This window comes from Equus przewalskii, chromosome 8 (assembly GCF_037783145.1).
Source record: "Equus przewalskii isolate Varuska chromosome 8, EquPr2, whole genome shotgun sequence".
NCBI classification, from domain to species: domain Eukaryota; kingdom Metazoa; phylum Chordata; class Mammalia; order Perissodactyla; family Equidae; genus Equus; species Equus przewalskii.
Window position 1 is genome coordinate 67,355,316 of NC_091838.1, and position 16,564 is coordinate 67,371,879.

The 16,564-nt window shown below is 34.5% G+C and overlaps 1 protein-coding gene across 3 annotated transcripts in view; it reads right to left on the reverse strand.

Annotated features, from left to right (window-relative positions):
• ATAD2 (ATPase family AAA domain containing 2) overlaps positions 1-16,564 on the reverse strand; it is a 66,833-nt gene that overhangs the window by 46,793 nt on the left and 3,476 nt on the right. For all 3 annotated transcript variants that reach the window (XM_070631983.1, XM_070631984.1, XM_070631985.1), the window contains exons 2-7: positions 8,332-8,480; positions 3,617-3,666; positions 2,104-2,269; positions 1,660-1,762; positions 1,324-1,411; positions 263-445 (exon numbers count right to left, since the gene is read on the reverse strand). In XM_070631983.1, the coding sequence (XP_070488084.1) occupies positions 263-445; positions 1,324-1,411; positions 1,660-1,762; positions 2,104-2,269; positions 3,617-3,666; positions 8,332-8,480 (739 nt within the window). The remainder of the gene's footprint in view (positions 1-262; positions 446-1,323; positions 1,412-1,659; positions 1,763-2,103; positions 2,270-3,616; positions 3,667-8,331; positions 8,481-16,564) is intronic.

Sequence of the window (16,564 nt, forward strand, 5' to 3'; positions counted from 1 at the left end):
TGCAGACTGACAAAATAAATTAAGTACAAAGTTATGAAATCTAAAGACATACACGAAATTTCAAAATAGCCCAATTATTTGCTTTGGTCAAGGCTAACATTTAACTTTCTTTGGCATAACTTCTTGTACATTTAGGATAGGTTAAGAAAGACAATAGCCATGAGTGTTCTGCAAACATGAAAAATAATAATAATAGAGGAAAGGTAGTAAAGATAAAGGTAATACAATTATATCACCTGGAAAAAATATATATAGCACTTACTTTCCAATGGAGCCTGGTAGTAAACAGTAGCTTTTCTCTGTCTAAGATAATATCGTTTCTGATTATCTTCTTCTCCATCTTCTTCATCTTCATCATCATCATCATCATCATCATCATCATCATCATCATCTTCATCTTCACCATCATCTTCATCTTCTTGGTCTTCACCCTCTTCAGATGATTCTACAATTAAGAAACATTTACTTTCAGAAGGACACTCACCAAAATGTTAACAATCTCTAACATGGGAAATTGGGAAAAAAAGAAAGACACCCTCCTTTAAAAATTTATCTACTTCTACATTGTTCATAGAAAGAATCTGTAATTCTTTTGCAACATTAAATGAAGATTTTTAAAAATCAAGTAAAAAATTGTAGAATTAAAAACAACTAGAGGAAGGGAAAGATGAAAGTAGAGAAAGAAGTTTAAAGGCTACTGTAAGTACCAAACTAAAGTTTATGGTATTACTGCTAATTTCATTAATATAGGTGACTATACTTACGCTTCCAGGTTAATGCAACCTCTAGACAAATTTGAGTATCTACACACTTAGTTTTTGCCTTTTAAACTTAAGTTTGACATTCTATCCAGCCCTTCTGGCTGTCACTGAGTTAGTTACATGCAGCATAAATCAATCTACTTATGATAATGTAAAATACCCTTACCAAACATTTAAAATGCATTTCAGAAAACTGGTTTCACTCAAGAAAAGTTCTAATAAATTACAGTACTAAGTCCTCAACAGAATAGCAAAACTTAATTTTAATTACCTTTTAACTAAAATATGTAGAGATATATATGTGTTGTCTGTAAATGTATTACACAAGCAAACCAATTTTATTTGATTTAGAATTGTTGATTTCAAGTAGTTTCCCAAACAAAACATACTATCCTTCTAAGCTCTCCCTTGTCTTCACTTTTTTCTTTTAAATTATGACCAATTCTCTGATCTCTCACAAACTACCATAAATGTCACAGCTTCTGAATAAAAAGGCTATATCCTACTAAATTAAAAGTACTGAAATTCAAACCCAGAAGACAGAAGAAAAGAAAAAACTAACCCACACTGCCTTCTTGATTGTCAGTTGTTTCCTCATCAGTTCTTTGAATATCTTTTTGTTTTCCTCTTGTATACATATTAAGATTCCCCTAAAAATGTTTAAATAAAAGTGATTAAACATCTAGTATATTTATAAATAAAAATACAGTAGGATCTTCCAATCTTGCTTAATTATGAAGATATTTTCAGCTATAAATGCTTACAACTCCAGCAATAACTAGTGACTGATCAAACAAATGCTGAACAAAATGAATAATTTAACCAAAAAATGGATAGGTACGTAAGAAAAGGTTAAACTGGAGATTAAACCATCCCCTTAATGGAAGAACATATTTACTTCTTCTGTTTCATTAAATACTCCCAAGTCTTCAAGTTCTCTCATTCGCTGTCTACGCATCTTCTTCATATCATCCATTTTTTGAAGTACAGCTTCAGCAGTGCTTTAAAAAAATTGATATAAATATAAGCTAAAATTATAAAAGAGTAGTATATTTTTAAAAACAATTTTTCTTCCATTGTACTCTTTGAGTGTTGGGGTGTTAAATATCTCTATAAATAGCATTGATTTACTTGTGTAAAAATATTTTTAAAATTTTTTCCTAAGAATTTAGGTACATACTGTATACAGAATCATTACAAAGTCCTCTAACAATCATTCTCCGTTACACTTTACACAAACTGAATGCGTTAAATATTCACGCTATTCAAAATTTATGATCCCGCCTCAACAAAAGGTTTTTGCCAGATAAATCATCTTACAATGTAAATAATTTTTACTTACTTTGTTATAAGTTTGTCAAACAGCACAGACTGGTTCACAGTACTATAACGACTTCTAATCCTACAACTGCGGCGAACTTCAACATCACCATTCTCTTCATGCAAGTGTTCTGTAGTCTGAACAATGTTCCTAGTCCTCAATGACCGAGTAGTTGGAATCACTTTGTCTTTACAGATGTGTACATAAAAATAATGAAAAGATTTGAAATAACAGCATTTATGAAATAATTCTAAAATGAACAATTAAATAGCTACACTTTCATATAACAAAATTTTAGTGTCTCGAACTTACCTTTCTTAAAAATATTAGAAAACAAAAATAATGTTACAAGAAACACAGTATATACTTACCATATGATCCAGCAATTCCACTCTCAAGAGAAAAGGGAAGATATATAATACAAAGATTTGTACACAACTGTTCAAAGCAGTTCTGTGATAACCCCAAACTGGAAACAACACAAACATCCATCAAAAGATGAATAAACAAATTGTGGGAAACAACCTAAGTGTCCATTAATGGATGAATGTGATGAAGAAGATGTGAAATATACACACAGCAGAATATTATTCAGCTGTAAGAATGACATCTTACCGTTTGCAATAACATGGATGGACCTTGAGGGCATTATGCTAAGTGAAATAAGTCAGACAGAGAAAGACAAATACAGTATGATATCACTTACGTGTGAAATCTAGAAAAGCTGAACTCACAGAAATAGAGAATAGAACACTGGTTACCAAGGAATGGGGGTTTGAGGGAAAAGGGGAGATGTTGGCCAAAGGGTACAAATTTCCAGCTGTAAGTAAGTTCTAGGGACCTAAGGTACAGCATAGTGATTACAAGTAATAATAGTGTATTATACACTTGAAAGTTGCTAAGAGAATAGATCTTAAATGTTCTCACCACAAAAAACAAATGGTAATTATGTGACATGATGAAGGTGTAAGCCAAAGCTATGGTAGTAATCATTTTGCAATATATAAGTGTATTAAATTAATATTTGTTGTACACCTTAAACTTTCAATTATATTTCAATAAAGCTGTAAAAAAACCAAAACAAATTGTGGTATATGCATTTAGTGGAATACTACTCAGTAACAAAAAGCAACAACATGGATGATACTCAAGGTAATTTATGCTGAATAAAAGCCAGACAAAAAAGAATGCATGCTGTATAATTTGATTTATAGAAAACTCCAGAAAAACGGAAACTAATCTATAGTGACAGAAAGGAGATCAGTGGTTGCTCAGGAATCTTAGTGGGTAGAGGCCACGGAGAGAAGCAAAAGGAGCCAGGAGGCATTATAAAGGGGCCTGAGGAAATTCTGGGAGGTGATGGTTATCTTTACTATCTTATTGTGGTGATGACTTCATGGCATATACTTATGTCAAAACCAAAAAATGTGTACACTTTAAATATGGACAGTTTCTTGTATGTACCTCAATACACCTATAAACAAAATATTAATTACATGTTTTTAAAATGTGGAAGGCCTTTAACATTACTTACCTTCTTTGCACTCTTCTTTTTTTTTATCAGCCTGCTGTCTGGCCAACTGCCTATATGAGAAAAATACATTACATAATTCAAAATAATTTTAAATCCTACATTTCCTAATACTCCAAACTATGACAAAAAGTTAAATCAGTTTGGAGAGTAAATACTCGTAGCTACCTAAAAACCTAAAAAACAGCTTCAGAATATCTCTGCTTGTATAATATAAGTTACAGTTAAACAGTCTGAGAACCTAAACAGAATTAATCAAATGAAAGTATCTTACCTAAACAGGAAACGAAATCCTTAGCCTAAGTGTTTAGGTATAATTGAACTAAGCATTGAGCAAAAACAAGTCAATGTGTTTTATGCCATAGGGATATAATGGTCCCACATCATTGAGGAATTTATAACTATAAACAAAACTAATGTCCCTTAGTGACATGTTAATTTCCTTCTAAGAACATTTGCTGGCCACAGTCTTTACACGACATGCATTAACATGTACACGTAGAAACAATCCCATTTATGAATCAGATGTCCTACCTACAAACTGGCAGACAGAATCTACTGAATCGGAAAGGTTTAAAAAAAGGTACCCTACCCTTACCTTTTTCCAAAATTCCACTGAGCAAACAAAATAGTTATGTCTTATTAACTTATTTTTAAGGATTTAATTTTCCATACTTGGATAGGCTATACCTATTAAGCAACCCATGTATCAGGCTATTTGCAACTGGGCTGGTTTTACATGTGAAATTTCAAATGTGATACTTTAAAATAAAAAGAAACCATCTTATCCAGAAGAGTTAACTCATGCATCCTCATAACAATGTAAGTCATCACTAATTCCTTCCCTTTCTTGGAACACAGATAAGAACCAAGAACAAAATCAAAACCCTTGGAGCAATCCATCTACAGGTGAAGGCCTAGTTTGTTCACAGGCTCATAGACTTTTCTCATAAAGGAGCCTCTGCCTATATACCATGTATGTCCACACTTTTATAAACCAGGCCTCTGTTAAGATGGTAGGGACACAATGACTAAAGCAGTGTTTTTCTTTTTTTTTTGCCTGTAGGGGAAGTGGGGGCACCTTTTCCCTTTGCAAGGGTTGATAAACTTTTTCTTAAGTGGATAGTAAATATTTTAGGCTTGTGAGCCATAAAGTCTGTGTTACAACTACACACACAACTCTAACACTGAAGTGGAAAAGCAGTCACAGACAGAATGAATGGGCATGGCTGTATTCCATTTACAAAAACAGGTGGCTGGACTTCTGTTAACACCTGCAAATCTGATGAAAGCTATCGATCTCTTCTCCCTAGAAAACTGCATATACACATACAAGTTTAAACATTATTTTGGAAGTTTCATGTGCCCCCTGAAAACCATGATTACTGGACTCTAGTTAAGAACCCTAGCACCAAAGAAATACAGATTTTGCCCTCAAGGCATAGTTACTCAAATCTTTCTGTTTAACAGTCTTGGTCCCCTTGTTTTTGAGCCCCAAATAGCTTGAAAACAAAGTGGGGGGAAAACACAGGAAGGAAGGAAGTAAAGAGATTACTTCAGTCAGGCAAACTGGCGACAGCAAAAAGGGTCACCCTAATAAGAAACAGGAAAACTACACAAAGCAGAATTCAAAAATATTAAAGGCCACTTTACATAATTCTTATACAAACAGATCCTGATGTTATCATTATATAAAATAATAAATAGTCCCTGTAATAATGATCTGAATACAGAGATTTTTTTTTAAGATAGGAATTCTTCTCCACAGAAGACATACAAATGGCCAATAAGCACATGAAAAGATACTTAACATTATTAACCATCACGGAAATGCAAATCAGAACCACAATGCAATACTTCACACCAATTAAAATGGCTAAAACCAAAAAGAGAGACTATGACAAGTGTAGGCGAGGCTGTGGAGAAACTGGAACCCTCACACATTGCTGGTGGGAATGTAAAAGGGTACAGCTGCTTTGAACCAAAGTTTGGCACTTCCTCAACATTAAAACAGAGTTACTATTTGACCTAGCAATTCTACTCCTAGGCATAGACCCAAAAAAATCAAAATCATACGTCCACACAAAAATTTGCACACCAATGTTCATAGCATTATTTATAATAGCCAAAAGGTAGAAACAATCCAAATGTCCATGAACTAATAAGTGGATGAACAAAATGTGATATATTCACACAATGGAATCTTATTTGGAAATAAAATAAAAAGAATGAAGTGCTGGCAAGATATTCTAATACAGACGAACCTTCAAAATATTGTACCAAATGAAAGAAAAAACAGTTTCTTTTTGGAGTGACGAAAATGTTCTCAAATTAGATAGTAGTGATGGTTGCACAATATTGTGAATATTCTAAGACCACTGAATTACACTTTAAAATTATGAATTTTATGATATGTGAATTATATCTCAATAAAGTTATTTAAAAATAATTAATTGAAAAGGTAGGAATTGAATATATTTTAGAAGGAATCTAATTAAAAAATATCAAGTCACTCATCTTTAAATCCAGATTAAAAAGCACTTATTTTAATACACTTCTTTAATACTTTTCAAGCATAAAGCCCAGCACAATGTTTCACAAACTTGAAATAATGTACACATCCTTCTAAAGGTAAAAACTTACAGGACTTCCAACATTAATTCTTTTATGTCTATCTATAAGCCAAACTAGATATAAATTCATTTATGTTTTATACAATAAAACCAACCACCAACAAAAATATTAATACAACATGAGGTTTTGCTGAAACAAAACAGCCATTTGCTGCGTGAATGTGGTACTGACTGCTATCAATTTCTCTTGAGTTTGGTATGTTATGTATCCTGTTTGTTGCGTATTGTGATGATTCAATTCATACTTCTCTTTATCTGAAGTGCTCTAAACCTTCATTTGAACAGCTTGTCATGACATCACATCACGTGGCTTTCTCTTAGAACAGACATGTCATTTATGTATTATGGTCAGATTTTGTTATCTCACAAACCTGAGATAACTAAAGCAGTATTACTTGGTGCCAATTTAGTTGTAAAAACAAATGTAGGGCCTGGAATTTTATGGCTGTTCTCTGTAGGGTAGCAATTTAGATGACCCAAAATATTTATTTTTTTCTTCAGATCATAAAACAAACTTCAAAATTCTCACAGAGAATTCATGGCCCACTCCCCCCCCACCCCAAGAAGACTTCAAGTTTCAGAAATACTGGGGTAGCTTAAATTGTATTTCACTGATTCTAAAAGTTGTACATTTCTCCCATTTTAATGTCTCTGAAATTGGGATGTCTTATAAGAGATGGCATGTTGTAGTTTAACTTTCACTACTTTTTCTTTTTTACCATCTTATAAAATAATTTTGTACGTTTCAACTGCTGTTATCTTGGATTCCCTGAAATACAACAGTAAACACTCCATAAATAATGGACGAAATAAGATGCAAATTTAAAAATATATAATAAAAGACCAAGTAACTGAAAAAGAAACACTAATGCAAAACTTAAAAGGGCATAACCTCACTTATCTGGAAAGCCTGCTACACAAAATCAAAATCAAAATCTAAATTCTGTTTAAGAGTACGAGAGTTCTCAGGTCTGGCCTTCTAGCCGAGTGCTTAAGTTTGCGTGCTCTGCTTCGGTGGCCCAGGGTTTTGCTGGTTTGGTTCGTGGGTGTGGACATGGCACCATTCACCAGGCCATGCTGAGGCGGCATCCCACATAGCACAACCAGAAGGACCTACAACTAGAATATACAGCTACGTACTGGCAGGCTTTGGTGAGGAGAAGACAACCAAGGGGGAAAAAAAAAAGAAGAAGAAGATTGGTAACAGATGTTAGCTCAGGTACCAATCTCAAAATTAAAAAAAAATCTGGTAAACATATAAAAAAAAGTAGGAGAGTTCTAGTCTTCTAAGTCATGAGCAATTTATGAAAAGAATTAATGTAAAAACAATTATTTCATCAAACAAATTTTATTCTAATTGGCACTTCCTCCCATTTATGTTAGGACCACCAAAGTGGGGGAAAAAGTGAAGGTTTTGAGCTAATTAAACTTAGATTTAAATCTGTCCTGAACCAAACAAACCCAACTTGCATGAACTACCTACTTAATTCACTGAAACTAACTCCTGGAGTATTCAAATGGAATTCATGCTACCTACCTCATGCTTCTTGGGAAACAAAGTTTAAATATGTATAAAACATCTAGTCTCATTAGACATGTCAAAAAAACCCCACATTCTGCCTCTACGTGAAGACTGCTTTATAAGCACACCAACACAGAGAAATTCAAGAGAGACTCAGAACTGATGAAAAACTTGGTAGCAAGCAATCAGAAATATAACTACTATTTTGAATAAAAGCTCTAGACAGACTACGAAACAGAACCACATATCATAAGAAAGTTACAGTCACAGTCTCTTTAGATACTCAAGTACTTAAGAGACCTGATCCCGTATCAACCAACGTTGTTAGCTGCATTCACGCACATCAAAAACATCATCTTTGGACAATAAAAACAAATCCGACTGTGTACATATTACATTTTTAATTCAATAATATTCATTTGTGGTAATTTCACTTAAATAAACAACATTTTACAACCCTGAAATCTTGATGACTGGCCAAGAATACACTTAAAAATCAAATGCAAATTCTAAATTATTACTTTAAAACTATTTTAAATTAGCATTCAACCATCTTGTATTACCTTGTAAAATGCCTGCCATTAGCATGTTTCTCCGTTATTTCCATATTCTTTTCAAAACTAGAACCTGAAGAATTCTGTGCATTTTTTCTCAAAGATCTTAAAGCACGTGTCCGGTGGTAGGTTTCAACTTCCTTAACTGAAGACCCATCCTTTAAGAAAAATTAAGAAAGCCATCTAAGTTTTTCTTTAGTCAAAATTCCCAAGTTAAACTCCTCCTAGGAGTTTTCTCTGATTATAAATTTGTAACAACTGCTATTTGTGCAGAATCATTTTGCATCTCTCTAGGGAGCTACGAAAGTTAATATTTAGAATAAACAATCATTTTATGATAAATATTAGCAACGTCTATGAAATGGCTAATATATTTATTTATGAACTATTATGAATAGTTCTATTTCATAATAAGTTGTCTAGAGAGTTTAGTTTTCCACTAGTGATAAAAAGTTGTAATAGTCCATAACAGTAAGTACACCTTTATTTTAAGGCTACAGAAATTAGAAAGATACACACACCATTCGTTGTCTGCCATGCAACCACTGGCAGCAACCTTAAAATAACTGGACCATCAGAATTGTAATTTTGGCTTGGATGACAAAAAGGAGTTATTACTATCTATTTCACCCAGATAATGAAACAACTGAATTCAGAGACTGGCTTTAGGTAAGTTAATCTGTTGTAAAACCACAGAAACTCCATGTAACTTTATTTTTGCTCAATAGACCAGAGGTTCTCTAAGTCAGTGGGCTGCTTTATGAGCTACAGAGGTTCTGTCATAAAGTATTCAAAAGTTCATACACATCTCTCTGAAATCATATAAAGAATACTTTTACACTAGAAGAGAAGGCAATAGTACCTATCAACTCTAATTCATGCATTCCTACTCTGAAGATTGACAATTTTAGAAAAACAGGCAGTGTTTTAGAAACAGTGCCCCCCACCTTAGGCTGGCTTTATTCGGTCATTTCATTGTTTTATCAGGACATTCTGTCATTAGTTTTGGGCAGAATATTTGATTGGTTCACAAGTAAAATAAGGATATTTATACAAGCATCTGTGTAAGAATTAAACAAGTACTTCATAAAATATTAAGTGACGTGTATGATTTGTTACCACTTTTATCAGTGTACCTACATTTAAGGATGTTTGAAAAAAATATCAACACTTTTAGGTAGGTATATTACTTTTTTATTTATTTATTTATTTTTTTAAAGATTTTATTTTTTTCCTTTTTCTCCCCAAAGCCCCCCGGTACATAGTTGCATATTCTTCGTTGTGGGTCCTTCTAGTTGTGGCATGTGGGACGCTGCCTCAGCGTGGTTTGATGAGCAGTGCCGTGTCTGAGCCCAGGATTCGAACCAACGAAACACTGGGTCGCCTGCAGCGGAGCGCGCGAACTTAACCACTCGGCCACGGGGCCAGCCCCGGCAGGTATATTATCTTTAAAACAACCATCTACATCTTAGATCAGTGTAGTGTAACATAAGACTTTCCAAGGCAAATATTAAGGGAATCTATTTCCAGATTCTCAACTTTCATATGTACTTTTCCTTAAAACTCATCTGCCTGTGAAGGCACCTTAACACAAGGCATCCTCTTTCATTTACCTTTCTCTCATTTTACAAAACAAAGTCATATCTCTCACTCATTCTGGATCTTACTATCGTGGACTGCCTCAAGGCATTAAACACTTCCTAAAACCAAAGAAAGAAAAACACTAGTGTAGGTGTTAAGAAATTGGCACCGGGCCCAATGGGGTAGTGGTTAAGTTTGTGTTCTCCACTTCAGTGGCCTGGGGTTTGTGAGTGGGGCTCCTGGATGTGGACCTACACACCGCTCATCAAGCCATGCTGTGGCAGCATCCCCCACATACAAAACAGTGGAAGACTGGGCTCAGGTGTTAGCTCAGCAACAATCTTCCTCACAAAAAAAAAAGACTGACCAAAATAGGCAACAAATCCTTTCCTTTGTTAGATGGTTTCCAATTATTTGCTTTCAAGAAAATTGAAAGGAGACCTAATCAAGCTAAAAGACCATTAAAAATAATTTTTGGCAAGTGATTTTCAGCATAAAAGCCAGAAAAATTGCGAGGCACTGCTAAACAAAACTCCCTTCATTACTATCTACTTATTTATATGAACAATGTTCTCAGTGCTTACATTTATAAAAACAATGGAACTGATGCCAAACGTTTTCAGCAATAAGTAAGACTCACCCACAGATCCATGAACTAACTGAGTGAGGAGGGGAACTCAACCACATGAAATCCTAATGAAATCTTACTTTCTACGTTTAATCATTTTGAATCAAAATAGGTAATGCTTTCGCTGTTTTGATCAATTGAATATTAATAACTGTGATAATTCAATACATAAAAATTTTATTCCTTGGAGCCTTACAATAACAGAAAAATGGAAAAAAAGTCAAATTTTGTTTTACAAGTATGAAATGATAATTAATAAATGACTTTCAAGCATACAAATGTATCAAGATAAAATGCTGTACATTAAATGAATTGGAAATGCAAATTAAAAGGGGAAAAAAACGATGAAGGTAAAATTTCTGACCACTAAAAGCGCTTGTTCATGTATTATTTTTTACTGTTCCAAGACAGGTATCAAATAACTATGGTTTTTAGACCAGTGGACCTGTAGAAGTCTGATGTAATAGTTTTATTTTTTAACATCAACATTAAAAGATGACAAATAGATCTCCATTGTAACTATTTAAACCAGTGGGGGTGGGGAGATTTTAGATGGCAGCTTAGAAATGTATAGAATACAGAATTAAAAAAAAAAAAAAAACACCTTAGGGGGGCTGGCCTGTGGTGCAGCTGTTAAGTGCGCATGCTCTGTTTCAGCAACCCAGGGTTCACTGATTCAGATCCCAGGTGTGTACCTACGCACCTCTTATCAAACTAAGCTGTGGCAGGCGTCCCACATATAAAGTAGAGGAAGATGGGCATGGATGGTAGCTCACGGACAATCTTCCTCAGCAAAAGAAAAGGAGGATTGGTGGCAGATGGTAGCTCAGGGCTAATCTTCCTCAAAAAAAACAAACAGGGGCCAGCCTCATGGCCAAGCGGTTAAGTTTGCACACTCCACTCGGCGGCCCAGGGTTTCCCCCGTTCGGCTCCTGGGCGAGGACATGGCACTGCTCATCAAGCCATGTTGAGGTGGCGTCCCACATGCCACAATTAGAAGGACCCACAACTAAAACTATAAAACTATGTACCGGGGGGCTTTGGGGAGAAAAAGGAAAAATAAAATCTTCAAACAAACAAACAAAAAGCCCTTAGTGGGGGGCCAGCCTAGTGGCACAGCGCTGAAGTTCGCACATTCTGCTTTGGTGCCCCGTAATTTGCTGGTTCAGATCCCGGGTGCGGACCTACACACTGCTTGTCAAGCCATGCTTTGGCAGGCGTCCCACATATAAAGTAGAGGAAGATGGGCATGGATGTTAGCTCAGGGCCAGTCTTCCTCAGCAAAAAGAGGAGGATTGACGGCAGATGTTAGCTCAGGGCTAATCTTCCTCAAAAACAAAAACAAAAACCCTTAGGAACTCTTAGAAGAAAACATAGGGGAAAACTTTCATGACATTGGATTTGGCAATGACTTCTTAGCTATGACATCAAAAGCATAGACAACAAAAGAAAAAAATAGATAAGTTAGACTTGATCAAAATTAAAAACTTTGTGCAAAGGACACTATCAACAGAGTGAAACAGAAATCCATAGAATAGGTGAAAAATTTGCAAATCATATATCTGACGAAGGACTGATATTCACAATATAAAGAACTCCTATGTTATAACAAAAAAAAATTAAAAATGGGCAAAGGACTTGAACAGACATTTCTCCAGAGAATATATACAAGTGGCCAGTAAACACATGAAAAGATGTTGAACATAACTAGTCATAGGGAAATACAAATCTAACCACAATGAGATGCCATCTCATACTCCTTGGGATGGCTATTATCTAAAAAAGAAAGTAAGTGTTGGCAAGGATGTGAAGCAAGTGGAACCTGTGAGCACTGCTGGTGGGATGTAAAATGGTACGGCCACTGTGGAACACGATATGGCAATTCCTCAAAAAATTAAACACAGAATTACCATATGACCCAGCAATCCTACTTCTGGGTATACACTCAAAAGAAGTGAAAGCAGGACCTGAACAGGTATTTGTACACTCATGTTCAAAGCAGCATTATTCACAACAGTCAAAAAGTGGAAGCAATCCAAGTGTTCACTGACAGATGAAGGGATTAAAAAAAATGTACATACAACAAAATATTATTAAGCCTTAAAAAGAAAGGAAATTTTAACATACTGATACAACATGGATGAACCTTGAAGATATTATGCTAAGTGAAATAAGTCAGTTACAAAAGGACAAATATTGTATGTTTCCTCTTAAATGAGCCTCCTAGGGTAGCAACATTCAGAGACAGAAAGTAGAACAGTGGTTGCCAGGGCCTGGGAGGAGGAAGAACGAGGAGCTGGCGTTTATTGGGCACAGAGTTTCAGTTTTGGAAGATGAAAACTCTGGATATGAAGGGTGGTGATGGTTGCAGAACAATGTGAATGCACTTACTTAATACTACAGAACTGTAAACTTAGAAAGGGTTAAAATGGTAAATTTTATGTTATCTATATTTTATTACAATAAAAAAGGAAAAGTAAATGTCACTATATTCCCGGGGATAATAATAAAAGGTTTGTTTCCATAGAAAAGAGAAGGAAGGGGGTGCTAAATACTGAGAAGAAAAGATTCCCTGAGAAACCTGGAAGATTTAATCTTATAAATGGTATGAGTGAATCTTTGATGTGCATGGTGAGCGGCTTAGTTCATCCTTCCTAAATAAGCATTAGGCATTAAGAAAGACTCTCCTTAACAGAGTGGAGAGAAAAACAAAACAGGTTTTTGGGGAATCAGCTATATAGAAATACACACTGGGGAATTTTAAAATATCATTAACTTTCAAAAAAGTTTACATAAAAGCAATATAAAAATAAAAGCAATACACATCCAATATAATTGAAAAAAATGTAACGCACAAAGATGAAACTGTCACCCTTAATTCCAGCTACCCACAGACAACCAGATAACCTTTTGGTGCATAAACCATTCTTTTCCCATGCAAACATATTCGTACTATTTTTAAATTGGGATAATACATAATACTATTATATTTTGTAACTTTTTCTTAGTAATACACTTTCCCATGTCATTAAATATCGTTCTAAAATTTTTTTTAAATGAATAGTATTTCAATCATTACATGAATCTATTTAACAACCTGTTTAATGTATTACGTTTAGGTTATCTGCAATTTCTGTGTGTTATAAATGCCTCTAGATGAATTATTTTGTGTACATATAATTATCTAAGGAAACCAGCACCGTTACTAGATCAGTCACAGTTTAATATATAGCTAATCAAAATAATTTTCTAGAGGTAAGTTAAATGCCAACTGTTAACAGTTAATTAACACTGGATGATAGAAATGGGGACTTCCATTTTCTTTTTTTTACATTTTTCCAATATGTATTACTAGAAAAAAATTTCCTAAGAAGTAAAAAACAAAGAGAAAAGATACTTAATCTGAAAACTAAACCTGTAGATGTAGTGTTCTCATTTATTCTTTAGCTAAAATCTACTTAAATATTGAGAGCACTGATAGTTTTTTAAAAGTGAAGTTTTAAAAGAGGAAAAAATATACGTTAGATTTTTAAGTATGTTATAATCTTGCAGAATCAGTAAGTTAGTACAGGGAGCATGCAACAATAGAATAACAAAAGTTTTTTCCCCAAAGTAGACACAATTGCATAAGAGAAATATTCTAATATGCTGTTTTCCCACAAAAAAACAAGCTTATTAAAGCTTTAAATTCATAACAAAAAATATGCATGGAGGGGGTCAGCTGGTTGAGTCAATTCAAATATCAATTCAACAAATGACGTTTAAACAGGATTTTTTAAATCACAGTTATAATAATGCTATGAAATGTATTCATCCAGACTTAGGCCTCCTTGAAAGCTTGAACAGCAGTAAATTTTAATGCACAATGGTAAACATGTTAGTATATCCAGTTGTGACATCCTTCCTCAGCTTCATCTTTAATTCCTCACCACTGATGTCTTCCACAAGCTCCAGCAATTTGATTTTTACCTCTACCGCTCTTTCAGTAGATCTAAAGCTATCTCCCAATAGCTAAAGCCAACGGCCTCTGCTCTACCTCATTGACTTCTACGGAGTTGATCACTCCCTTCTTTAAATGCCTTGACTCTGGTTTACATGACATTCTTTTTTACATAATTCATCCTCTTCTCACCCTTAAAATACAGCCATGGCTCCAGACCTTCTTAAATATTTTTGTTTTGCTATGTTTTTTATTCACCTTCAAGGATTCAACTATCACCTCTACAAAGATGACTCCTAAAGACATATAGTCCTAACCTCTCACCAAACTCTGGCATCACATTCTCAATGTTCTGTTGCTCACCAATTTAGCTGGAAACAACACCACCTTCCCTCCCTGTATCTGAACAACTCTCAAACTCCTTGCAGTATTATTTGGTATTTTTCTCTCCATTCCTCCTAGTATATTTATGCTCTAGTTTTCTCTGCTTTGGTCTATTGTGATAACAGTGTACTTATTAAGAGCCCAAACTCTTAAAGATAGACTACCTAGGATTGATTCTTGCCATGTCACTTACAGCTGGGTAACCTTGTCCAAATTACATAAGTTCTCTGTGCCTTAGTTTCCGTATCTGTAATGAATATAATAATAATAGTTACTTTATAGGGCAAATGCATGTGTGTATGTGCATGTGTGTACTTTGCCTGGCACATACCAAGTGCTATATAAATGGTAGCTATTAACATTATAATCTTTTAACTGGTCTTCCAAACTCCAGATTTGTTGACTATAATCCATCCTAAACACTAACTCATCAGATCTCTGTTCTAAAAGTTGCAACTTCTAAGCCTAAAATCAAGGGCCAGTCTAACACAAACTGACAAAAATGGACTACCTATTATTACACAAAACCAAGCACACTCTCTCAAATGCAGAGCAGCCACGTCACCTAACTCCAGGGAGCAAGATTTATTGCCACATGTCAAAATCTCCCTATCCATTCTTTGTGATACATTGAGCTGTATACTTTTCATTTTTCTGTGTTGTGTTATGCTTCAAGTTTTTAAAAATCTCACATATGTCATACACGTCAGTGTTGAGTCTGGAACATCTTTCCAGACTTTTAAATAAACATACAACTAAAAAAACCCCCAAAATAGTACCTTCTACATACTACACCATGTTTTATTTTACCTAACAACATACGGAAGAATAAAAATGTATGTAAACACAACCCAAAAGTAATGCACAATCATCACCCAAAACCCCCCCCCTACTATCTATCCTTAAGTGACTCTTCAGCATGAGAAACAACTCTAAATTTAATGAATCAAAGAGCCTCAGACCTGTGAAAGCACAGAAATAGACAATGGCTAATCTGATTCAGAGGAAAAAAGAAACCACAGAAGGGGCATCCAAACTCATAAGGATGGTAGGATGAAAATAAAAGTTTAAAAAGCAAAAAAACAAATTAAAAACAAACAAAAATTCAGGGAACCCATAAAAGTAAAGGGAAAAAAAAAACTAACACAGCCTTAAGCTCAGCTGAGTGAGACTATATTCAAAGTGTAAAAGTAGAATGTGGGTAATAAATAGATAGGACCGTAGGTACCTTCAGAATTCGAAGATAAGGTCAGCCTCTGAGATTAGATGAAGAAAAATTCAAGTTAACGAACTAACATGAATAAATTCAACCATCTGTAAAAGTAACCTACCCTAAGAAATGCTCTGTCAATAAATACATGGCTGAGGAGACTAGGAAAGACCCAATCAATCAGGGTGATCAAGGAGTTAAGTTTCTGAAATGCATAACTGATGTAAAAAACAAGCTATAATTAAATCAAATGAATGTATAAAGTCCGTAAATGAGAAAATATTCCAATCACAAACGTACGTTTCATTTTTAGTATTGGTGGGCTTTGTCAGCACTAATACATACATTACCCCTCAAGATTATCCATTTCTTTTGATCCAATCCCATGTTCACCAAGGAACACTCTGACCATAATTTGGTCTAGAGGCTTTACAGAAGAGAGGAGTACTATGTCTCAAAAAGGTATAATCTCTACTGGAAAGCCTGGCCTAGGAAAAAA